Source organism: Rana temporaria, chromosome 5, assembly GCF_905171775.1.
Source record: "Rana temporaria chromosome 5, aRanTem1.1, whole genome shotgun sequence".
NCBI classification, from domain to species: domain Eukaryota; kingdom Metazoa; phylum Chordata; class Amphibia; order Anura; family Ranidae; genus Rana; species Rana temporaria.
This window is the reverse complement of record NC_053493.1, coordinates 13,825,656-13,851,563: the sequence shown is the minus strand read 5'-3', so window position 1 is coordinate 13,851,563 and position 25,908 is coordinate 13,825,656. Positions and strand designations below refer to the sequence as shown.

General features: G+C 47.4%; 1 protein-coding gene across 1 annotated transcript in view; it reads left to right on the top strand.

Annotated features, from left to right (window-relative positions):
* Nucleotides 1-25,908, top strand: part of LOC120939819 — a 44,655-nt gene that overhangs the window by 1,261 nt on the left and 17,486 nt on the right. The window contains exons 2-6 of the mRNA XM_040352193.1: nt 6,766-6,926; nt 8,861-8,962; nt 13,047-14,688; nt 18,758-18,892; nt 23,735-23,915. Coding sequence (XP_040208127.1) covers nt 6,775-6,926; nt 8,861-8,962; nt 13,047-14,688; nt 18,758-18,892; nt 23,735-23,915 — 2,212 coding nt within the window. The 5' untranslated portion in view covers nt 6,766-6,774. The remainder of the gene's footprint in view (nt 1-6,765; nt 6,927-8,860; nt 8,963-13,046; nt 14,689-18,757; nt 18,893-23,734; nt 23,916-25,908) is intronic.

Genomic DNA, 25,908 nt, shown 5'->3' with positions numbered 1-25,908 from the left:
ACGTAGCGAACGCGAAAATCCGTCGCGAATCGCCGTAACTCCTAATTTGCATACCCGACGCTGGTTTACGACGCGAACTCCCCCCCCCCCAGCGGCGGAATCAGTCTCATAGATAGAAACAGGGATACGACGGAGTATCCCCTTTGTGAATCTGGCCCTATAAGCCTATTGAAATGATTGGTCTGCCCTAAAACACATGATGGGGCGCATCTCCTGGTATGTACGATCTGTACATTTTTTTTATTTTTTTTGCATGCAACACAACTTCTTATTTTTTTATGAAAATAGTGCATGAATTTTTATTATTTTATTATTATTTATCATTAATAGTTATTTTATTATAGATATTATAATCCTAATGAAATTATCAGCCTATTGAAATTAATAGCCTGTCCTAAAATGCACTCTCCGGCGCATTTCCTGGTGGGTTACTTTTTTTTTTTTCTTTTGTACGTAACATTATTTTTTAAATATTGCATGAGTTTTTTATTTTTAATTATTGCACATAACATATATTTTTTTAAATATTGCATGAATTTTTATTTATTTTTTATTTTTACAGTAATTATTTATCTTTAATAGTATTTTTATTATGGTTAATATTATCCTAATTCAATTATCAGCCTATTGAAACGAATGGTACACTTTAATGAATTTAAGGGAAAAAAAAAACACAATACATACCCCAATTTTTTTGTAAAATATGAAAGATGATGTTACACCAAGTAAATAGATCCCTAACATGTCACTTTCAAATTTTGAACGTTTGTGGAATGACGTCAAACTATGGTACTTAAAAATCTCCATAGGTGCCACTTTTAATGCCTTTTCAGGTTACCTGTTTAGAGTTACAGAGGAGGTCTAGCGCTAGAATTATCGCTTTCGCTCTAACTTTTATGGCGATACCTCACTTGTGTGGTGCGAATACTGCTTACATATGCGTGCGTGACTTTTGTATGCGTTCGATTCTGCACGTTAGCACGGAGGGATGGGGGCGCTTTAAAAATGTTTTTCTTATTTGTAAAAAAGAAAAATCTATAAATATGTATAACATATACATGTGTGTGTGTGTATGTATATATATATATATATTTATATTTATTATTTGTTATTGTTATATATATATATATATATATATATATATATATATATATATATTCATTCATTTATTTATACATTTATATTTGATGTATACATTTTTATATAAATAAATTATAAAATATATATTATAATTTTTTTCCCTGTATTTCTATAAATATGTATAACATAAAATATATATTATAATTTTTTTCCTTTATTTCTATAAATATGTATAACATATAAATGTGTGTGTGTATGTGTATATGTATATAATTATATATATATACATTAGAGGTCGACCGATATGGGTTTTTCTCTGGCCGATGCCGATATTTAGAAATCGGGGCAGCCGATGGCCGATATATGATGCCAATTTTTGCGGCCGATATTTTGGGCCGATTTTTGGATTGGGATGCATTGTGGAGGAGGATGGATGGTGCTGGGCGTGGGTGGGAGATGCGTTGTGGAGGGGGATGGCTGGATGCTGCTGGCCGTGGGTGGGGGATGCATTGTGGAGCGGAAGAGATGGATGGTGCTGGCTGTGGATGGAGGGAAGGGGGTGGATGGATGGAGCTGGCCGTGGGTGGGGGATGCATTGTGGAGGGGGATGGAGGGATGGAGCTGGCCGTGGGTGGGGGATGCATTGTGGAGGGGGAGAGATGGATGGTGCTGGCTGTGGATGGAGGGAGGGGGGTGGATGGATGGAGCTGGCCGTGGGTGGGTGATGTATTGTGAAGGTGGATGGATGGATGGATTAAGCTGGCCGTGGGTGGGGGATGCATTGTGGAGGGGGAGATGGATGGAGCTGGCCGTGGGTGGGAGATGCTTTGTAGAGGGGGGTGGATGGATGGAGCTGGCCGTGGGTGGGTGATGTATTGTGAAGGGGGATGGATGGATGGATGGAGCTGGCCGTGGGTGGGGGATGCATTGTGGAGGGGGAGATGGATGGAGCTGGCCGTGGGTGGGAGATGCTTTGTAGAGGGGGGTGGATGGATGGAGCTGGCCGTGGGTGGGTGATGTATTGTGAAGGGGGATGGATGGATGGATGGAGCTGGCCGTGGGTGGGGGATGCATTGTGGAGGGGGAGATGGATGGAGCTGGCCGTGGGTGGGAGATGCTTTGTAGAGGGGGGTGGATGGATGGAGCTGGCCGTGGGTGGGGATGGATATATATAAAATGAGTGTGTATACAGGAGAGGGGTGTGCTCTGACATGTACACACTGTCCATTGGATGACACCTGTGAGCTCCCACGTGAGTTGGAGTACTAGGTACAATCACTAGAGAGCCGAGGCACCTATCAGAGATGATAGGAATACTGTACACTACCCCAGTCTCCAGCAGCACGAGAAATGAATGCTTCAGCCACGCTGCTGGTAGCCTGCACGCCGACACCCCCCCCCCCCCCCTCTACCTCGGAGGGCTATACTGTAGCAGAAAGCAAACTTGTCACAAGCCCGAGCAGCTGCAGTACAAGTTGTCTGCGCGAAGAGATCACAAAAGCTGCCTGCATGCGGGGACGGTGGCGGGATTACTGAACATGGGCTCTAGGCTACGGCTGGAGCCGTAGCCTAGAGCCTATGTTCAGTAATCCCGCCACCGTCCCAGCATGCAGGAAGCATAACAAGTGTGATCTCTTCGCGCAGACAACTACTGCAGTTGCTCGGGCTTGTGACAAGTTTGCTTTATGCTACAGTACAGCCCGCCGAGGTAGAGGGGGGGGGGGGGGGGTCGGCGCGCAGGCTACCAGGCTGAAGGATCAATTTCTCGTGCTGCTGTAGGCAGAGCGGCGTTTAGCGTGGCAGCCGAAAATCGGCCGATTTTTTTACAATAATCGGCCGATGCCGATTTCTTAAAAACGGCCAAATATCGGCCGATATATCGGCCGACCGATATATCGGTCTACCTCTAATATACACACACACACACACATTTATATGTTATACATATTTATAGAAATAAAGGCAAAAAATGTATAATATATATTTTATGTTACAGATATTTATAGAAAGTCAGGGATTTTGTTTTTATATTTTATAATTTATTTATATAAAAATGTATATATCAAATATAAATGTAGTGTGTATATATATATATATATATATATATATATATATATATATATATATATATATTACATTTATATTTGATATATACATTTTTATATAGATAAATTATAAAATAGAAAAAAATGTCCCTGTATTTCTATAAATATGTGTAACATAAAATATATATTATACATTTTTTGCCTTTATTTCTATAAATATGTATAACATATAAATGTGTGTGTATATATATATATATATATATATATATATATATATATATATATATTTATATATATATATATATATTTTTTTTCATATATATATATATATATATATATGTGTGTGTTTATACATTTATATTTGATATATACATTTATATTTGATATATACATTTTTATATAAATAAATTATAAAATATATATTAAACATTTTTTTTCTGCAAATATATGTGCATTCTTTTTTTTATTTTATTTGTAAGAGGTGGACTTTAACAGCGCAAAAACAACAGTTAAAAAACTCTGTAAGCACCAGTGAAAACAGTTGGCAGTGTGTTCTACCCCCTGGTGATGAATGGGGGGGGGGGGGGGGTTAGAACCTTTCTGGAGCTAAAGTGGTTATAGAAGAAGTCAACCTTCCAAAGTTGACCAACGCAGTTGAGTGCTGTATCCCTACGGGATGGTGAGATAAGTTGGTACTCGCACATGAGCCATCCATTAAAAAATCTGTCTGCTGTCTTATTAATTAACAAGTAATAATTATTAATTAATTATTACTTATTAATTAAAATATATTATTCCTATGGATTTGTTATCCTTGAAAAAGAGGGAGTTCCGAAACGCGTTGGGTGTGTGACTTTTACCAATAAAGTCTGGAAACTCTTTACAATGTATTTTTAATGTATCCTGTACTATGGACAATGTACAGTCAGGTCCATAAATATTGGGACATTGCCACAATTCTAATCTTTTTTCCTCTATACACCACAATGGATTTAAAAAGGAAATGAACAAGATTTGCTTTAACTGCAGACTTTCAGCTTTAAAGCGGTTCTCCACCCTAAAGTGGAGTCCCGCTGATCGGAACCCTCCCCCCCTCCGGTGTCACATTTGACACCTTTCAGGGGGGAGGGGGGTGCAGACACCTGTCTAAAGACAGGTATTTGCACCCACTTCTGGCCACACGCTACGGGCGAAAGACGGCATTCCGTCACATCCCGTCTGTCGCCCGTTGTGTGCTGGGAACACTCGGCTCCCAGCACACAGCGTGTGAGCCAATCGGCGGGCGCAGCGCGACTCGCGCATGCGCCGTAGGGAACCGGGCAGTGAAGCCGCAGCGATTCACTTCCTGGTTCCCTCAGCGTGGATGGCGGGGGGAGCAGCAGAGTGACGAGCGATCGCTCGTGCTCTGCTGCGATCAGCGCTGGACTCCAGGACAGGTAAGTGTCCTAATATTAAAAGTCACCAGCTGCAGTATTTGTAGCTGCTGGCTTTTAATATTTTGTTCCCATGGCACATCTGCTTTAATTTGAGGATATTTACATCCAAATCAGGTGAACGGTGTAGGAATTACAACAGTTTGTATATGTGCCTCCCACTTTTTAAGGGACCAAAAGTAATGGGACAATTGGCTGCTCAGCTGTTCCATGGCCAGGTGTGTGTTATTCCCTGATTATCCCATTTACAAGGAGCAGATAGAAGGTCCAGAGTTCATTTCAAGTGTGCTATTTGCATTTGGAATCTGATGCTGTCAACTCTCAATTTGAGATCCAAAGAGCTGTCACTATCAGTGAAGCCATCATTAGGCTGAAAAAAACAAAACAAAACCATCAGAGAGATAGCAAAAACATTAGGTGTGGCCAAATTAACTGTGGATGAGCGAAGAATTATTTCTCTGGTGAAGAAAACACCCTTCACAACAGTTGGCCAGATGAAGATCACTCTCCAGGAGGGAGGTGTATGTGTGTCAAAGTCAACAATCAAGAGAAGACTTCACCAGAGTGAATACAGAGGGGTCACCACAAGATGTAAACCATTGGTGAGCCTCAAAAACAGGAAGGCCAGATTAGAGTTTGCCAAACAACATCTAAAAAAGCCTTCACAGTTCTGGAACATCATCCTATGGACAGATGAGACCGAGATCAACTAGTACCAGAGTGATGGGAAGAGAAGAGTATGGAGAAGGAAAGGAACTGCTCATGATCCGAAGCATACCACCTCATCTGTGAAGCATGGTGGTGGGAGTGTCACGGCCAGGGCTCAAGTCCTGCGGGAACGCATGGGAACGGAGTTCCTGCACTTTTTTCACAGCAGGAACGCAGTTCCCTTTGCAGGACTAGAACAGCCGAGAGCAGCCGAGCCGCCCGAGCCGATCCTTCACTAAGCGGCGATGCCCAGCTCGAGTCACTGTCAGGGGAAGGCGAACCTTAGTAATCCTTTATGTTACTGGCCGCTTCCTTTATATGGATTCATCGGGTAGTGTGCGGGTATTTCGTCACTTCCTCGATCCTGCAATGTCTCCTGGGAGCTTTTGTCATTGTTCCCAGGAGACATTGCGGAGGTCTGCCGCGAGTTATCGTGGGATTTAGAAAGAACTTGCGGTTTAGTAATTATGCATATGAGTGTATTATTTTAATTTTTTTGGTGGGGGAGTGGACCTTGGGTGGGAGTTCCCACACTTTTTTCCCCGGGACTTGACCCCTGGTCATGGCGTTGGGCATGTATGGCTGCCAATGGAACTGGTTCTCTTGTATTTATTGATGTGACTGCTGACAAAAGCAGCAGGATGAATTCTGAAGTGTTTCAGGGAATATTATTATCGGCTCATATTCAGCCAAATGCTTCAGAACTCATCGGAAGGCGCTTCACAGTGCAGATGGACAATGACCCCGAAGCATTCTGCGAAAGCAACCAAAAGGAAAAGAAGTGGAATGTTATGCAATGGCCAAGTCAATCACCTGACCTGAACTCGATCGAGCATTTCACTTGCTGAAGACAAAACTGAAGGGATAATGCCCCAGGAACTGAAGACAGTTGCAGTAAAGGCCCGGCAGAGCATCACCAGGGATGAAACCCGGCGTCTGGTGATGTCATCGCGTTCCACACTGTAATTGACTGCCATGGATTTGCAACCAAGTATTAAAAAGTCAAAGTTTGATTTATGATTGTTAATCTGTCCCATTACTTTTGGTCCCTTAAAAAGCGAGAGGCACATCTACAAACTGTTGTAATTCCTACACCGTTCACCTGATTTGGATGTAAATTCCTCAAATTAAAGCTGCAGTTAAAGCTCATCTTGTTCTTTCATTTCATATCCATTGTGGTGGTGTATAGAGACAAAAAGATTAGAATTGTGTCGATGTCCCAATATTTATGGACCTGACTGTAACAAGGGGAGTAGGAAAAACCCAAGTGAGGTGGAGACAATCCAGGAACTCTTATCAAGAGATACCCCTTGCTGGAGTCCCCAAGAGATGGAAGTAGACCGTAGGTGACCCAACCCAACAGGACCACCATAGAAATGTGTTTGGATGGACTGGCCCTTTGATTGCTCTTTGACTTGCCACGTGTGGTAGTTACTATGTTGCATTCTAAAACCACATAGTAGACATTCCCGTGTGATTTATGGTTGTCTTCTGTTCAGGTTGGCTGCATGATCCCAAGCATGGACAATCCGCTTCTTTCCCAGCTGGTGAATGGGATTTCCAGTGGCGTTCCACCTTCCCAGTCCAAACTCTACAGCAGCTGGTCTGTGTGTGACGAAGAAACCAAAACCCCGTCCATAGCCGACTGTTTGGAGAAGAGGTAACATCAGAAATAGTACAATCTCTATCTCGGTGATCTCACCCTGTAGGACCTTCAGATATTCATATCAGTCCCTGAACCCAAAGGGCTCTACATTTTATTATGCCTTGTGCTAATTTTGGGTGGAATCCAATTAAACTACCAGGACTGTGGGACATGGGTGGCACTTCAGGGGTCAGGGCCCACCCAGGCTTCTCCTGGGATCTCTGGAGTTTCCATTTTCACCTACACAGGGTGGCAGGGCAAGCTCAGGTCAGTAAAGCCCCTACCTCCCACCCTGCTCAACCATGCACATGCACACATGGTCAGGGGTGGAGTTTGAGAGGTTGCCACAACCTATGTTCCCACACCTATGCCCTCTGAGTTTCCAGTTCCCTCTACACAGGGTGATGGGGCAAGCCCTTTCCTCCAGCAGTGCACTTTCTGATCACCTCCCCACCCTGCTCAACTGTGCACGTACACATAAGTTAGGGGGACATGGGCGGAATTTGAGGGGTTGCAGGTCGCTGCCCATTTTCCCACCTAGGCCCACACCCTCTTGAGTTTTCAGTTTCCTCTACACAGGGTGACGGGGCAAGTCCTTCCCCCTCAGGGGCACACTCTCTGCTCAGCCAACCTCATTCCACCAGCCCAGTCCCTCTTTTACCCTGCTGTACCGTGCACGTGCATACAAGGTAGGGGCAGGCAGGCCACATTCTGAGCTGCTGGGTGAAAGTGGTGCACGCTCTGCTCATCCCACACACCCCAATGGTGCTTAGCCCCATACAGCCTCTCCCTCCTCATCCGGCTCAACCGTGCACACAAGGTAGGGGCAGGCAGGCCACATTCTGAGCTGCTGTGTGAAATTGGTGCAAGCTCTGCTCAGCCCACACACCCCAATGGTGCTCAGCCCCATACAGCCTCTCCCTCCCCACCCGTGCATGTGCACACAAGGAAGGGGTACATGGGCTGAGTTTGAGGGCTTGCAGGTCGCTGCCTATGTTCCCGCCTAGGCCAACGCCCTCTGAGTTTTCAGTTTCCTCTACACAGGGTGATGGGACAAGCCTTCCCCCCCCCCCCCAGCGGTACACTCTCTGCTCAGCCAACCCCCAAACCTCCTTCCCCAGCCTAGTCACGCCCTTACCCTGCTGTACCGTGCATTCTGAGCTGCTGGGTGAAAGTGATAGGCATTTACGTGAATCTAAAAGTCAGAGGGCCCGGGTAAAGCCCAGGCCGGGCCCTCTGAGTTTCTTCCTTTGTATACAAGCTCACCGCTTTCTATCGGCAGCTCAGAGTGTGGCCTGCCTGCCCCCACCTGGTCTACACTGGCAACAGGAGAATCTTGGCGCGCGGTGGAGGTGAAGGGTGGTAGTTAGGGTGCTTAGGTCAACTTTTGCACCAGGGCCCACAAGCTTAAAGCTACACCTTTGCTGTGGAAGATATCCCTGTAAAGAGTGAGGTTTTTAAAAAAGGAGAACTAGAGAAGCAGAGTGGGCTAAAACCCTCCGGAGTGCCATCATCCCAAACTAGCAAATGACTGGAAAAGAAAGAGGGCCCTTCTAGGACTTCACTTTTTTGGGGCTCTTAAATGGCACCCAATATTTACAGTGGACCACGGGAGAGAGTAGGAGGATCTCTGAGAAATTCCGTTCCTGATTCCTCCTGCAACGAATGGCCCGCTAGTGTAGCTGAGGATGCAGCTATTCATGCACAATGCATTGGAGGGCAGTGAGACATCAGGGGTCTAATAGACCCCTAATGTCTCCAAAAAGAGGACCTGTCACCTACCATGCTATTATGTAAGGTAAAAGTTTGAGGGGGTCCCAGGACAGCCGTGGCTCTTGTACACATGAAGAGCCATGGGGGGGGGGGGGGGGCATGAAGATAAAAAAACCTTCAGCCTTTACAACCATTTTAAATTCATTAAATTACCTTCTGTTCTTCTTTTTTTAAAGTGCCGTGTTCACTTACCCCGACTCCGAAAACCGGACGGATGTGTTCGGATTGATGTCAAACCTCCCAGAAGACGCAAACAAAATTGATGGTGTGACTGACTGGTAAGTACCTGTAGGGTCTTCTGACATTGATTCCCATTACTGAACATCAGGGAGCACTTACCACGATCAGAAAATATGCAACCCTCCCCAATGTAAAACAAAACCAAAGAAAATTCCGAGCTCAAGTCACCAGCCTGCCTGCAACCAACCTAGTTATCCTGTCTAACAGTATGTGTTAAAAACAGGGATTTAGTTTGCACGTAATGGATAGATAACGGGGCAGGTGAGCCTGGAGGGAGCCCACCCCTCCTTAAAGGGGCACATTGGACACCCAGCACAATGGCAGCAAAGGTGTCCAGTGTGTCACCAATATTACACACAAAAAAAAAATTCCCAGCTCTACTCACCAACCAGCATGTAACCAACCAAATTCATAAAAGAAAGGTGCCTCTAAGTGCAGTCGTTAACCACTTAAGGACCGAGCCTCTTTCTGAGATTTTGTTTTTTTGCTAGAAAATTACTTAGAACCCCCCAAACATTATACATTTTTTCTAACACCCTAGAGAATAAAATGGCGGTCGTTGCAATACTTTGTCACACCGTATTTGCGCAGCGGTCTTACAAGCACACTTTTTTCGGAAAAAAATACAATTAAAAAATAAGACAACAGTAAAGTTAGCCCAATTTTATTTTGATATTGTGAAAGATAATGTTACGCCGAGTAAATTGATACCCAACATGTCACGCTTCAAAATTGCGCCCGCTCGTGGAATGGCAACAAACTTTTACCCTTCAAAATCTGCATAGGCGATGTTTACATTTTTTTACAGGTTGCATGTTTTGAGTTACAGAGGAGGTCTAGGGCTAGAATTATTGCTCTCGCTCTAACGATCGCGGCGATACCTCACATGTGTGGTTTGAACACCGTTTTCATATGCGGGCGCTACTCACATATGCGTTCGCTTCTGCACGCGAGCTTGGCGGGATGGGGCACGTTTTAAAAATTATTATTTTATTTTTATTATTATTTTTATTATTATTTTTTTTTATTTTATTTTTTACACTGTTCTTTTTAAAAAAAAAATGGTGTCACTTTTATTCCTATTACAAGGAATGTAAACATCCCTTGTAATAGAAAAAAGCATGACAGGTCCTCTTAAATATGAGATCTGGGGGTCAAAAAGACGTCACATATCATATTTACACTAAAATGCACTAATAAAAAAATGGCCCTTTAAGAGCTATGGGCGGATGTGGCGTTTGGACGTCGCTTCCGCCCTGCTATGGTATGGAGATTGGTGGGGGGCCAGCTTCCCCTCACTCGTATCCATACCAAGCAGGAGAAAGGACCCGATCGCCTCCGCTGCTAACGATGGCTCCGGTAAGCGGCGGAGGGCAAAAGAGAGCGGTGGGAGGGGGGGCCCTCCCGCCACCGATAACGGTGATCTCACTGCGAATCCGCGTGTTTGTGAGTTTTTTCTTGCAAAACGAGCAGGATTCAAGCCTCTGCTTGGCCAGAGATGCGGGGGCACCGGAGTCAATCAGAAATACTTGGAAACACTCGGAAATTCCTTTCCGAGTGCAACTGAACAATCTCTGAGTGAGTATTTCTGAGTCTCTCCGGCGCCCCCCCCCTTCTCTGGCCACATGCGGTATTGCATGCCATAGAAGTCAATGTGGAACAAATTATTTTCGTTTTCCATTGACTTCTATGGGGAAACTCGCTTTGATATGCGAGTGCTTTGGATTACGAGCATTCTCCTGGAACGGATTATACTCGTAGATCAAGGTTCCACTGTAAACAAAATGTGCCATCAAAAAAAGCCTGGTCCTTAAAGCGGAGTTCCACACAAAAGTGGAACTCATTTGTCTCCTCCCCCTTTAGGTGCCATATTTGGCACCTTCCTGGAGGGGTAACGGATACCTGTATTTGACAGGTATCCTGTTCCCACTTTCAGGAGTCCAGGCCGTGGCGAATTACATCTCGCGGCTCGGCTTCCTCTCTCCTCCACCTGCCGCCAGGCCAGTGGGGGAGAGTGCAGTAGAGAGCCGGCGTGACGCCGCAATGCCGCCGTGCTATCTTACTGGCGATGGTGCCGGCAGCGGTGGAAACATCAGCTGGGGTGCTGACATCGCTGGACTCCAGGACAGGTAAGTGACCTATTATTATAAGTCAGCAGCTGCAGTATGTGGATAATTTTTGAAGGGGGTGGGCGGACCTTCCGCTTTAAGTGGTTAAAATACAAATCTATAACCCTCCCTTACTCTACCTCTATAAGATAAACTGCTTTAACCACTTCAGCCCCGGACCATATTGCTGGTCAAAGACCAGAGCACTTTTTTGCGATTCGGCACTGCGTCGTTTTAACTGACAATTGCGCGGTCGTGCGACGTGGCTCCCAAACAAAATTGGCGTTCTTTTTTTCCCACAAATAGAGCTTTCTTTTGGTGGTATTTGATCACCTCTGCGGTTTTTAGTTTTTGCTCTATAAACAAAAATAGAAGCGACAATTTTGAAAAAAAATAATATTTTTTACTTTTTGCTATAATAAATATCCCCCAAAAATATATAAAAAAAAACAATTTTTTTCCTCAGTTTAGGCCGATACGTATTCTTCTACATATTTTTCATAAAAAAAAAATCGCAATAAACGTTTATTGATTGGTTTGCGCAAAAGTTATAGGGGCAGATCCACAGAGCAAGTACGCCGGCGTATCTATTGATACGCCGGCGTACTTTCAAATTTCCCACGTCGTATCTTTAGTTTGAATCCTCAAACCAAGATACGACGGCTTCTGGGTTAGATCTGACAGGCGTACGGCTTCGGATCTTAGATGCAATACTTTGGCGCCCGCTGGGCGGAGTTCGCGTTGTTTTCTGCGTGTCGGGTATGCAAATTAGCGATTTACGCCGATCCACGAACGTACGCGCGGCCGTCGCATTTTCTAACGTCGTCTCTAGTCGGCTTTTTCCGGCGTATAGTTAAAGCTGGTATTTTCGTATAGATAGTCTTGCCATGTTAAGTATGGCCATCGTTCCCGCGTCGAAATTTGAAGTTTGAATTTTTTTTTGCGTAAGTCGTCCGTGAATAGGGATGGACGTAACTCACGTCTAAGTTAAAAAAATGACACCCTAGCGACGTCATTTAGCGCAATGCACGGCGGGAAATTTCGGGACGACGCATGCGCAGTTCATTCGGCGCGGGGACGCGCTTCATTTAAATGAAATACGCCCCCTAATCGCCGATTTTAATTCCACCGCCAGAAATACACTACGTCGCCGTAACTTACGGCGCAAAATCGTTGAGGATTCGAAATTCCGCCAGGTAAGGTACGGCAGCATAGCGTATCTCTGATACGCTGCACGGATGTAATTCTCTCTGGATCTGGCCCATAGCGTTTACAAAATAGGGGATAGTTTTATGGCATTTTTATTAATATTTTTTTGTTACTAGTAATGGTGGCAATCAGCGATTTTTTTTCGGTACTGCGACATTATGGCGGACACTTCGGACACTTTTGACACATTTTTGGGACCATTGGCATTTTTATAGCGATTAGTGCTATAAAAATACATTGGATTACTATAAAAATGCCACTGGCAGGGAAGAGGTTAACACTAGGGGGCGGGAAGGGGTTAAGTATGTTCCCTGGGTGTGTTCTAACTGTAGGGGGGGTGGACTCACTAGGGGAAATGACTGATCGCTGTTCATACATTGTATGAACAGACGGTCAGGCATTTTTCCCCCTGACAGGACCGGGAGTTTACACACACAGCTCCCGGTCCTCGCTCTGTAACGAGCGATCGCGGGTGCCCGGCGGTGATCGCACCCGCCGGGCACGCGCGTTGGGATCAGGGACGAGCGGGGGGCGCGCCCCTAGTGGCCACTTCGCGAGGTGACGTAGAGCTACGTGCTCTTGCGCAGGGGAGCCGACCTGCCGCCGGCTGATCGGCAAATAGTTAACGATTAATTTTTAATAAAGAGATAACTAAATTAGAGGGTTGTTAACCCAATATTTTTATTATTATTCACGATTTATATTATTTTATTTATACATTTTTTATTTATAAATGATTTATTTCTTTATATTTATTTATTTATATTAGCCTGGAATTCTTAAAAAAAAATCATTTGTTTTTCAGGGACTCACTATCTAGACTGTTCCCCCCACTGTGGGCTGCAAGTGACCACCAGAATCTCTCTGATTACCTTCCCAACATCCTTCCAGGAAATGTTGATCTCTCCAACGTAATTGGCTCCCAAGCCTACCAGGAACCTGCAAGAAAATTGCCAGACATCGAAAGCCTTCAGAGAGGGTTTGAGGACCTGGGCTTGCTGGATCCTTGGGTTTCCAGCCCCGAAACCTGCAGCCCGCGGCTCGAAGACGTATTCCAAGACCTCTACTTTGAAAATCAAGCCTTGGAACTGAATTCTTCCTTCCAGCCCATCGAATGGCCTAACCAGTCTGCCGACGGCTACGTCAAGTTTAATGGAAGCACTGCTAACGCCTGCCCCAGCTCGCAGAAGAGGGCAAAAGAATACTCCGGCGCGCCCCGGCCCTCATGGAAAAACGACAAGGGGAGAGGCAAATTCGGTAGGGGCAGCCCGACCGGTCAAACGAATTACCCGCCTGGTGCAAGAGAATGTTGGGGAAAAGAAACATATGCAAAATCTTCCGGTGACTTTTCCCCGGTGTGTATGAAGCCACCAGCATTCCAGTTTAATCAGCAATTTTCTAAAACTCCCGGTTTCAATCCGACCGTACAAAAGGCGCACTACAAGGAAGGGTCGGAAAGCTACAGTGGTTTCCCAAAGGTCAGCACCTTCGAATGCCGTGAAAATATTACTCCTCAAGTCCAAAAGGAGTCCTATGCAAAGTCTCCAGTTCCTTGTATTAGCCCCAACGAGGGCTTCCCGTTGGCCAGCCAGGGACACAGGTGGTTAGATGGCGAACCGCTGGGGACCCAGAAAACGGCAACCAGCCCTTTGCCGTCTCCCGCAAGCTCTAGCCTGTCAGATGGTTCTCCTACCCATTGTCCGGGGTATTTCCCTCAACCGCCGTTGCCACCTTCTGCGAAAGATGGACACTTGAATGGAACGACCAACCAGATACCGTTCTCCAGCTTTATTGATGAGAACCAGAGGCGCGGCAAGGGTTTCAGCCGCTCGTCTCCTAGTAAGGAGGGCATGTATCGGAATACGGCGTTCGGTTATCCACCCAACTGGTCACCGACTCAGCCGGGTTCAGGACAGAATAACTCCGAACGGCTTCACAAACTGCCTAAAAGAGCAAACCCTCAAAACAACGGAAATCCCGATCGAAGAGGAAGAAGAACATGGAATATGCCACATGGCGGCGCCAAACAAAACCTGCCTCCTTGCAGCCCCTTCCAACGCAAACAGGAACCCAACCTGGGCAACATGTCCGACTTTGTCAACGCCTCCTTTCTGCCTCCTTTTTCCCTGATGTCTGATTTGAAGCAGAATCAGAATTTTCCCCCCTTTAATCCACAGTTGTTTTCTCCGACGTCAAATATGTCTTTTCCTCCCCCTTTCCCGTTTTCCGACCTCATCGACCTGTTCCATTACGAAGATATTAATCAGATCCAACCTTTTATAAATGACCTGTTCTGCGGTGATATCCCCCCGCCGTACTTTCCCTTTCCAGCCCCTTTCAACAGATGCCGCCCTTCGAGAAATCGCAGTGGACCTGCCAATGAACTCCATTTACAACTAGAGGAATGCTGTGAGCAGTTCCGGGCTTTAGAGAAAGAAAGGAAAAAGGTAAGAAGGACTTCTTGTGACTGATTTACATTGGTTAGGAAGCCATTTGCTATAAAGAACGAGGGCCAAATCCGGCCCCACCAGGCCTTGTCATGTACCTCCCCCACCCAGTCTTGCAGCCGGAATGTGTCGGCAACTCAATTCTGGCTCAGGGGTGGACTAACCATTCGGGGCACTCAGGCACTGCCCGAGGGCCCCATGCCACTAGGGCGCCCCATCAGGGTTGCCAGCCTCAGTAAAACCAGGGACAGTATGTAAAAATCTGCGTTTTAAAAAAAAATCCCAAGATTATAGCTGCCCCGCCTCTACAGTACCTTTTCAGTGTGTGTATGGCCTCGTACACACGACAGAGATTCTCGGCAGAATTCACCGAGAAACTCGGTCAAAACCCGGATTCTGCCGAGAATCTCTGTCGTCTGTACAGTTTTGGCTCGATGGAGCCGCCGAGGAACTCGACGAGAAAATAGAGAACATGTTCTCTATTTTCTCGTTGTCCTCGTTCTTCTATGGGAGAAGCCGGCCCGCCGAGCTCCTCGGCGGCTTCATCCCAAAACTCGACGAGGAACTCGACGTGCCAAGCACGTCGAGTTCCTCTGTCGTGTGTACGGGGCCTATGTGTATTCTGTGTATATGTATACTGTGGGCCAGATTCTCAAAAGAGATACGACGGTGTATCTCAAGATACACCATCGTATCTCTGTTTTTGGCCCCGGGTATCTATGCGTCTGATTCCTAGAATCATTTACGCATAGATACGGCGTAGATCCGACAGGTGTAAGTCACTTACACCGTCGGATCTTCGATGTAATTCTACGCTGGCCGCTAGGTGGCGTTTACGTTGATTTCTCATTTGACTATGCAAATGAGCCTGATACGCCTATTCCCGTACGATTTTGCGTCGCCGTTTACGTCGTTTCCGTAAGGCCCTGTACGCGGACCAGTTTCAGCAGACATGTTCGGTCGTGTGTACGGCCGACCGGACAATTGTCCGGCGGATCGGACAGGTTTCCAGCGGACAAATGTTTCTTAGCATGCTAAGAAACATGTCCGCTAGAAGCCTGTCCGTCGGACATGTTCGGTCGTCTGTACAGACTCACCAGACATGTCCGCTCGGCCGAAAGCCCTCGCATGCGTCAAAGTGATTTGACGCATGCGTGGAAGCATTGACCTTCCAGGGCCGCGCACGTCACCGCGTTATCGTCGCGGCAATGGCGCGGCCACGTCACCGCGTATCGTGTCCGCGCGGATTTCTGTCTGATGGTGTGTACAACCATCAGACAGAAATCTCAAGCAGACATGTCCGCTGAAAACGGTCCGGCGGACCGTTTTCAGTGGACAGTTCGCTCGTCTGTACGGGGCCTTAGCGTAAGGTTACCCCTGCTATATGAGGGGTAACCTTACCTCAGTCCGCCGTATGCCATGTTAAGTATGGCGTTGGGTCAGCGTCGTCTTTTTCCGTAGTTTACGTCGTTTTACTAAGTCGTTCGCGAATAGGACTTTACGTCAGTGACGCTCACGTCGGCTTCATTGACGTTTTCCGTCGTGAGCTGGAGCATGCGCACTGGGCTATTTTTACGGCCGGTGCATGCGCAGTTCGATCGGCGCGGGGGCGCGCTTAATTTAAATACAAGCCGCCCCCTTTGAATTACGCGGCCATACGCCGGGCCATTTACACTACGACGCCGCAAATTACGGAGCAAGTGCTTGGAGAATACGGCACTTGCTCCAGTAAGTTGTGGCGGCGTAGTGTAAATGGCTTACACTACGCCACCGCGGATTTTATGTGAATCTGCCCCTGTGTGTGTGTGTACTGCAGCCCTCAAAAAATCCACTCAAGTGGATTTTGAGGGCTGGCGAGAAGGGCTGCTAGGGACCTTGGGGGGGGGGGGGACGAGCACCGCCGATCAGAGGGGAAAAGAAGAGAGCCGTTTCTGGATGATCACAGCCGGGAACATCACAGCTTTCATTTCAATAGCTGTGTGTTCCCCTGCGGCGCGCTGTCACATAAGCCCCTCCTCTTTTTTCCGGGACTTTGATTGACAGATCACCATCCAATCCTAGGACAGGTGACATGTATCGAAGATCCCCGGACAAGAGGAGGGGCTTATGTGACGGTGCGCCGCAGGGGAACACACAGCTTTTGAAATGAAAGCTGTGATGTTCCCTGCTGTGATCATCCAGCGACGGCTCTCTTCTCTTCCCATCCATAGGTAGGCTGCATTATGGGACACAGGCTGTATTTATGGGGGACACAGGCTGTATTTATGGGGGACTCAGGCTGCATTTATGGGGGACACAGGCTGTATTTATGGGGGACACAGGCTGCACTTATGGGGGACACAGGCTGCACTTATGGGGGACACAGGCTGCTCTATGGGGGACACAGGCTGTATTTATGGGGGACACAGGCTGTATTTATGGGGGACACAGTCTGCACTTATGGGGGACACAGGCTGCTCTATGGGGGACACAGGCTGTATTTATGGGGGACACAGGCTGTATTTATGGGGGACACAGGCTGCTCTATGGGGGACACAGGCTGCTCTATGGGGGACACAGGCTGCACTTATGGGGGACACAGGCTGCACTTATGGGGGACACAGGCTGCATTTATGGGGGACACAGGCTGCACTATGGGGGACACAGGCTGTATTTATGGGGGACACAGGCTGTATTTATGGGGGACACAGGCTGCATTTATGGGGGACACAGGCTGTATTTATGGGGGACACAGTCTGCACTATGGGGGACACAGGCTGTATTTATGGGGGACACAGGCTGCATTTATGGGGGACACAGGCTGCACTATGGGGGACACAGGCTGCATTGCTGGACACGGGCAGGCGGCATTGGTGGGCACAGATAAAGTTGTAACTTAATTCTGCATAAAACAGAATTAAAGCGGTTGTAAACCTGCATCCAAATTTTTTTTTTTTTTCTCCTGCAAGGCAAAAGTCATAATGAGCTAATATGCACCGCATATTAGCTCATTATGAAATACTTACCTCGGAACGAGGTGTGTAAAACTTACCTGGTTCACGCCGAGCGAGAAATCATCTTGACTCGGCGTGTCTTCCGGGTATCGCCGCTTCAGCGCTGTGATTGGCTGGAGCGGCGATGACGTCACCCCCACGCGTGCGCGCGGGAGATTTAAATTCGGCAAGGTCCGGCGGCTGCCGGTCCTTTAGCCGAGGATCCCACCTGCGCATGCGCCGCTAACATCAGCGGCGCATTGCGAGGGGAATATCTCTTAAACCGTGCAGCTTTAGGAGATATTCTTTATACCTACAGGTAAGCCTTATTATAGGCTTACATGTAGGTAAAAGTCATAAAGTGGGGTTTACAACCACTTTAAGTTATTCAAAACAAAACATAAAAGTAGTGTCATTTCATGAGATAATTTATGAGGGCGGGTTTAGGGACGGGATTAGAGGCGGGGCAGGGTAGGGGTTGGGCGGGGCAACTGGTGGCGAGTAACCCTTGAGGCCTGGCTAGTAGCTCAGGACTTGAAATTTTGAGCCCTGGTGTACTGCGTATGTATACTGCATGTGTGTGTGTAGAGGCTGCGTCGATGAGCACAGGTGAGGCTACACTGATAAAGTTGTTGTTAATATTTTTTTTTTGGAACTTAATTCTGCATAAAACTTTTAAGTGTTATTTCATGAGATAATTTATGAGGGCGTGTTTAGGGGCGGGGCAGGGTAGGGGTTGGGTGGGACACTGGTGGGGAGTAACCCCTGAGGCCTGGCTAGTAGCTCAGGACTTGAAATTTTGAGCCCTGGTATAGGGCACCCCTGGATTTGCACTCTGTACATAGCGCATCCCTGAAATCTGTATACGGGGGGGCCTTTCTTTTTTTTTCTAGATCCCTTCCAATAGCCTAGAAAAGGAAAACCTTTAAGTATTTAAGCTGCAGGAACATCTCAAATCTCTTTTTTTTTTTCAATTTTATGGGGTGTTTTTTTGTTTTGTTTTTGGTTTGTTAGTGGGTGGTGGGTGTGTGTGGGCACAGGCCTTGACCAGTCACTTATCTCTGTAATTAATCATTGTTGTGTTGTATCCTCTATAGACGGAAGCAGAGCTAGCTCGGAACTTCCCAGGAAACCGAGTTTCCAGCTCCTACAGCTCAGCAGTCCCGAGACTTCCAACCAATCCATCAAGAGTCGATCGCTTGGTTGTGGATGAGTTTCGAGAACAAGCCAGAGTAAGGACTGATGAAATCTAATTTCCTCTCTGAGCCTCACCACGTAGAACTGATAACCTTTGGGTTTTATGCAAGAATCTGAATATTAGTTTCTGAAATCATTGAAACTTAAGCAGGCAAGAGTTACCTTTTTTTCTCACTTATAGACCATATAGCTTGAGAGTCAGGGGTCAGAGGTAGGGGTGCAACGGATCACAGTTGATCCGTGATCCGAACGGGTCACCCCCTTCGGATCGGAACACACTGTGATCCGCGGATTGCCACGGCTCCGGAGCTAGGCCGAAGCTGCGGCCTTTCCTAATGTTATGACCGTGACTCCGGAGCTAGGCCGAAGCCGCGGCCTTTCCTAACGTTATGGCCGCGGCTTCCGCCTACTTCCGGAGCCGCGGCCATAACGCTAGGAAAGGCCGCGGCTTCGGCCTAGCTCCGGAGCGGCAGGAATAACATTAGGAAAGGCGGCGGCGGCGGCGACCCTCCTCTGTTTACACCCACAGAGGAGGAGCCCGCACTCGTGGGACACACACTGGGAGTGCCTGTACCGCCCGAGGGGGGTCTCTTGCCCTGAGAGGAGGAGGGGGGTCTCTTGCCCTGAGAGGAGGGGGGGGTCTCTTGCCCTGAGAGGAGGAGGGGGGTCTCTTGCCCTGAGAGGAGGAGGGGGGTCTCTTGCCCTGAGAGGAGGAGGGGGGTCTCTTGCCCTGAGAGGAGGGGGGGGGTCTCTTGCCCTGAGAGGAGGAGGGGGGTCTCTTGCCCTGAGAGGGGGGGGGGGGTCTCTTGCCCTGAGAGGAGGGGGGGTCTCTTGCCCTGAGAGGAGGAGGGGGGTCTCTTGCCCTGAGAGGAGGAGGGGGGTCTCTTGCCCTGAGAGGAGGGGGGGTCTCTTGCCCTGAGAGGAGGGGGGGTCTCTTGCCCTGAGAGGAGGGGGGGGTCTCTTGCCCTGAGAGGAGGGGGGGTCTCTTGCCCTGAGAGGAGGGGGGGGGGGTCTCTTTTACTGAGAGGAGGGGGGAGTCTCTTGTACTGAGAGGAGGGGGTACTATAGTGGGGGGGGGGTGAACAGTGGGGGGGAGAAGAGTATATTACAGTGGGGGGGGGATGTGTATATTACAGTGGGGGGGGGGAGATGTGTATATTACAGTGGGGGGGGGGAGATGTGTATATTACAGTGGGGGGGGGGAGATGTGTATATTACAGTGGGGGAGAATTTTTTTTTTTTGCCGATCCGAAAAATGATCTGATCCGAGGAATGATCCGAACCGTGAGTTTTTTGATCTGTTGCACCCCTAGTCAGAGGTCATATGACGTTTCACAGTAGCTGCCCCAACAAACTGCCTGGCTTTACATACGGTCTACCGGTTCCTGGATGAAGCTTGACCCGGTTTATATAATAATTTACGAATAAGTACCGTATATACTCGAGTATTTCAGCACGTTTTTTTTTGTGCTGAAAAAGCTCCCCCTCTGCTTATACTTGAGTCTCTCCAATCTGCATACCTGATCAGCCCCTGTGTCGTGCAGTCAGACGGCGGGTTGTCCGGTGTAACAAAGCCCCGCCTCCTCCTCGTCCTTGTCCGTAAAAGGCGGAACACTGACTCACTGCTGGGAAACTGAGTGTTCCGTCTATCAAGGACGAGGAGGAGGCGGGGCTTTGTTACACTGGACAACCGCCGTCTAACTGCATGACACGGAGATCAGGTATGCAGATCGGCACAGTGAGGCATGCAATGGGCACAGTGGGGCTGGCAATGGGCACAGTGAGGCCCCGTACACACGACCGAGTTTCTCGGCAGAATTCAGCCAGAAACTCGATCGGAGCCGTATTCTGCCTGGAAACACGGTCATGTACTTTCGCCCGAGGAAACCGACGAGGATCTCGTCGGGCCAAATAGAGAACATGTTCTCTATTTCCTCGTTAGTCAATGAGGAAACTTGGCTCACCGAGATCCTCGGCGGCTTCACAAGGAACTCGACGAGCAAAACGATGTGTTTTGCTCGTCGAGTTTCTCGGACGTGTGTACGGGGCCTGAGACATGCAAATGGACACAGTGAGGCATGCAAATGGGCACAGTGAGGCATGCAACTGGGCACAGTGAGGCATGCAAATGGGCACAATGAGGCTGCAGATGGCCACAGTGAGGCATGCAAATGGGCACAGTGAGGCATGCAAATGGACACAGTGAGGCTTCAAATGGGCACAGTGAGGCTGCAGATGGGCACAGTGAGACTGCAGATGGGCACAGTGAGGCTGAAAATGGGCACTGTTGACCCTTATTTCCACTTACAGTAGCTGCTGCATTTCCTACCCTAGGCTTATGCCGCGTACACACCATCGTTTTCTGCGATGGAAAAAAACGTCATTTTCAAAAACGTCAATTTAATTGACCGTGTGTGGGCAAAAACGTCGTTTTATGTCTTCTAAAAAACGACAGAAAAAAATTGAAGCATGCTTCAATTTTATGTGTCGTTTTTGGCCGACGTCGTTTTCTGTGTTCTAAACATTGACCGTGTGTACGTAAAAACGTCGATTTAAGCCCGCGCATGCTCAGAAGCAAGTTAGGAGACTGCAGCGCTCATTCATGTAAAACGACTGTTCAGAATGGAATCAGCACATTCGTTAAGGTGTTTTTCAGCTTATAGACAAGAAAACGAAATTTAAAGCACAGTCACTGAAAATCACGAATCGTATCTCACCAAACTTTTACTAACACGCAGCAACACGATATCAGCAAAAGAGGCCGTCTTCCGCATGGAAACGACCCTTTATAGTGACGTCGTGCGTGATTGACGGAACTGCGCTGTGCTAGAGCGTTGTGAAAAAGCGATGGTGTGTATGCTACGTCGTTGTTCAAATTGAAGTTTGAAAAATGACGTTTTTTTAAAGCACATAAAGCGTCGCATTTTTCCATCGCAGAAAACGATGGTGTGTACGCGGCATTATACTTAAGTTAATAAATTTTCCCATTTTATATTGTGGTAAAATTAGGTGCCTCGGCTCATATTCGGGTAGGCTTATACTCGAGTATATACCGTATTTATCGGTGTATGCCGCACGCCGGCGTATAACGCGCACCCCAAGCTTAGAAGGGAAGTTTAAGGGGAAAAAAAACTTACATTTTGAATGTTTGTCGGTGCAGCCTTGTCGGTGTCCGTCTGCTGTCTTGCCCGGCGTCCATCGGCGGCCTTGTCCGGTGTCCGTCTGCGGCCTTGCGCAGAGTCCATCCAGCCTTGTGGGTGTCCATCTGCGGCTTTGGAGGTCGGTGCAGCCTTGTCGGTGTCCGTCTGCTGTCTTGCCCGGTGTCCATCGGCGGCCTTGTCCGGCGTCCGGCTGCGGCCTTTGCGCAGAGTCCATCCAGCCTTGTGGGTGTCCATCTGCGGCTTTGGAGGTGTCCATCTTGCCCAAGGTTGCAGCATTGTATTTTTGAGTTTGGCACCTCAGCCGAGCTATACAGAGCCGGATTTCCTGTGTGTTCAGCTTCTCTCACGGTCTTGCTCGCGGAGCCAAGCTTGGCCGAGCCTAGCCGAGTGCGCAGTACACTCGGCTCGGCTCGGTCTATGTCGGCAGTGCTCAGAGACAGCGGGGATTGGCGTATAACGCGCACCCACGATTTTCCCCTGATTCTAAGGGGGAAAAAGTGCACGTTATACGCCGATAAATACGGTACTTTATATATTCTTACAATAGCCAAGTTGTGACTTGGTTCTGTTTAACTGTGACCGTGTTTTCGTAATTTTACCAAGTTATGTCTCACACACAGCATAGGCACACTTATAGCTAGATTCAGTAAGAGTTAGGCCGGCGTATCAGTAGATACGCCGACCTAACTCGGAATCTGCACTGTCCTAAGTTTAAGTGTATTCTCAAACAGAGATGCACTTAAACCTATCTAAGATAGGACGGCTTGCGCCGTCGTATCTTAGGGTGCAATATTTAGGCTGGCCGCTAGGTGGCGCTTCCATTGCGTTCGGCGTAGAATATGTAAATCACTAGATACGCCTATTTACGAACGTACGTCCGCCCGTCGCAGTAAAGATACGCCATTTACGTAAGGCATTTTCAGGCGTAAAGTTATTCCATCAAATAGCTGGACTAGTAATGTTAAGTATGGCCGTCGTTCCCGCGTCGAAATTTGTAAATTTTACGTCGTTTGCGTAAGTCGTCCGTGAATAGGGCTGGACGTAATTTACGTCCACGTCGAAACCAATACGTCCTTGCGGCGTACTTTGCTGCAATGCACACTGGGATATGTACACGTTCCTAAAAAACGTCAATCACGTCAGGTCAACCCATATTGTCATAAAACACGCCCCTTCAGCCTAATTTGAATTAGGCACGCTTACGCCTGCCGCATTTACGCTACGCCGCCGTAACTTAGCAGGCAAGTACTTTGTGAATACAGTACTTGCCTAGCTAACTTACGGCGGCGTAGTGTAAATACGCCGCCGCAAAGATGCGCGCCCCTAGCTGAATCCAGCTATTAGAATTTTTTCTAGCCACATAGAAGGGCCCAAAATCCAAGGAGCACCTTCAGGCGTTTTGGAGGCATGAATTACACATTGGAGCACCAGTGCAACACTCACATGACCCCAACGCCTTCATGGATAAATGTCGGTTTGTAGGACTGGACATTCCTAGGCAAGTGACAAGCACTCATACATGTTCCATCAGTTGTACGGGAAATACACTTTTGGAAGGTATATTGTATTCTTTAATTCATTAACTGATTCAATGAAGTTGTTAATAGTTATAATAGTGTTTTTTTCTTCTAGAGACATTTCTTTTAGCTCATTTTGAACCTTGTAGTCTTTTTTGCTAAATATGGCTTCTGTTGATATGTATTGTTTGTTGATCAGGCAGTTTCGCTGGTGAAGATCATGGAGAGAATCCGCGGAGAGAGCCTTCATGTCAACGTCGCTCTTGCTTTGGAACATCACCTGGAGGCCATCCACTTGACACAGGCACGGCGCAAAGATGAAATAGTTAATGCAGCCAATCGGCAGAAGCAAGGAGCTCCTCGCTACAATAATGAGAGAGGTATCATTTTCCAGTCCGTTTAGGATTGTATTCCAATATTTTTATTGAATTTCAAAATAAAAGATACAATAGAAAGACAGGTATGATCTGTCCATGCAATAAAATTCAAGTTACAGGTGCAAGTCAATAAGGACAAAACAACATAACTCTCATATGACATTTTCCCGGATTTATACTTCAAACTGTCAACGGACATATAGAAAAGGGGCTAAATCGGGACCACTACGGGGCCTCTCAACGGAGAGCCCAACCAACCTCAAGGACCCGTCACTCAGCAGAATAATGTATATTAGCAACAAAATAATAATAAGAAATAAGGAAGAACACAAAAGGAGGAAAAGAAAGGGAAAAGACTAGAAGAGAAAAGGAAAGGAAGGAAGGAAGGAAGGAAAGAAGGGGGGAGCACTCCCATCTGAAGGGGCCACCCTCCAATAGCAGTCTACCTCTCACGTAGTAGTGAGATAGTCAATCCAAGGGTCCCAAACACTGTGGAACACAGCAACCCTGTCCGCCAGAATAGCAGATAGTCTCTCATTCACCATTATCCAAGACAATTTAGCTTTCAGCAAATAAAAAGGAACAGTAGGGGACCTCCAGGACTTTGCTATAGAAATCCTGGCTGCTGTAAATATGTAGGCGATCAGCTTTTTCGTGTATTTCGGTGCTCCATCGACCGGGCGTCCCAGCAGTGCACTCAGAGGCGACTTACGGAGATTGACATGGGTTAGTGAGTATATAAAGTTGTACGTACGAATCCAAAACCGTCTCACCTTCGGACACTGCCACCAAACGTGGTACATAGTACCATCCGCAGTACAACCTCTGAAGCACCGCGGGGACGCCCCAGGGACAAAGGTTGCCACTCGCACAGGGACCATGTACCACCTCAGTAGTACTTTATAGTTTGCCTCTATCAAAGAGGTATTAATATAAGTCTTAGAGGCACTTTGTGACAATGCACCCCACTCAGCAAGGTCCAGTGACACACCAGTATCCTGTTCCCATTTCAACATATAATCTAACTTTTGAGAGCTGGAGGATAGGATACCGTAGATCAGGGATATATGGCCTGCATGTTTGTCAAGGGTCGTACAAAGGTGCTCCATAGGGGTACTAGTAGTAATATCAGAAGCACGACTCAGTGATGCCAATAAATGGGCAATTTGAGTATAGCGGAAAAACTCGGTATTTGGGAGTTTATACTTCTCCTGCAGGACCGATCTTGAGAGAGCTCCTCTATGGTCACAGTAGTCCGCTATCCTCAACAGACCCTTATTGGTCCACCAGGAAAAGTCCTGGGGACGGAGACCCGGGGTAAACAGAGGATTATGAAACAGTGGCGCCAAAGGCGTATGCGGAGACCTAAATTTATGTTTGGCCGCTAGGCGGTCCCACAAGCTGAGAGAGAACGACAGAGACGGACACAGTATGGCCGGTCTATCCCTCCCTCTAAGCCACATTAAGTGGGAGATCTCTCTATCCGGGCATATGGAGGATTCCAATTCCATCCAGAGCGGCTTAGGTCGAGCTGTATGGAAGCGGATCAGATGAGCCAATTGAGCTGCATGATAGTACCGAAGAAGATCAGGCACACCCAAACCCCCTCCCAATTTAGGAGTGTACAATGTCCGTCTGTTCACCCTGGGTCTCCTGTGTTCCCACACAAAATCCAGCAATTTAGCTTGAAATCTTTTTAGATCCGCACCCACTATTGCAATCGGAAGAGTCCTAAATAAATACAACACCTTGGGAAGAATTGTCATTTTAATAGAATACAGCCTACCGAACCACGACGGAGGATTTCTCGACCATCTTTGGAGATCGTCCAATAATTTTCGGAACAGGGGGGGGTAATTCCTCTTATAAAGCGTGGAGAGGGTCGGAGTCAGGAAGATGCCCAGGTAAGGCAGGGCATCCTCTTGCCAGCTAAAGGAAAATGACTGCTGAAGGGCTCGAACTATGTGAGGTGGTAGGGAAACATTGAGGGCCTGAG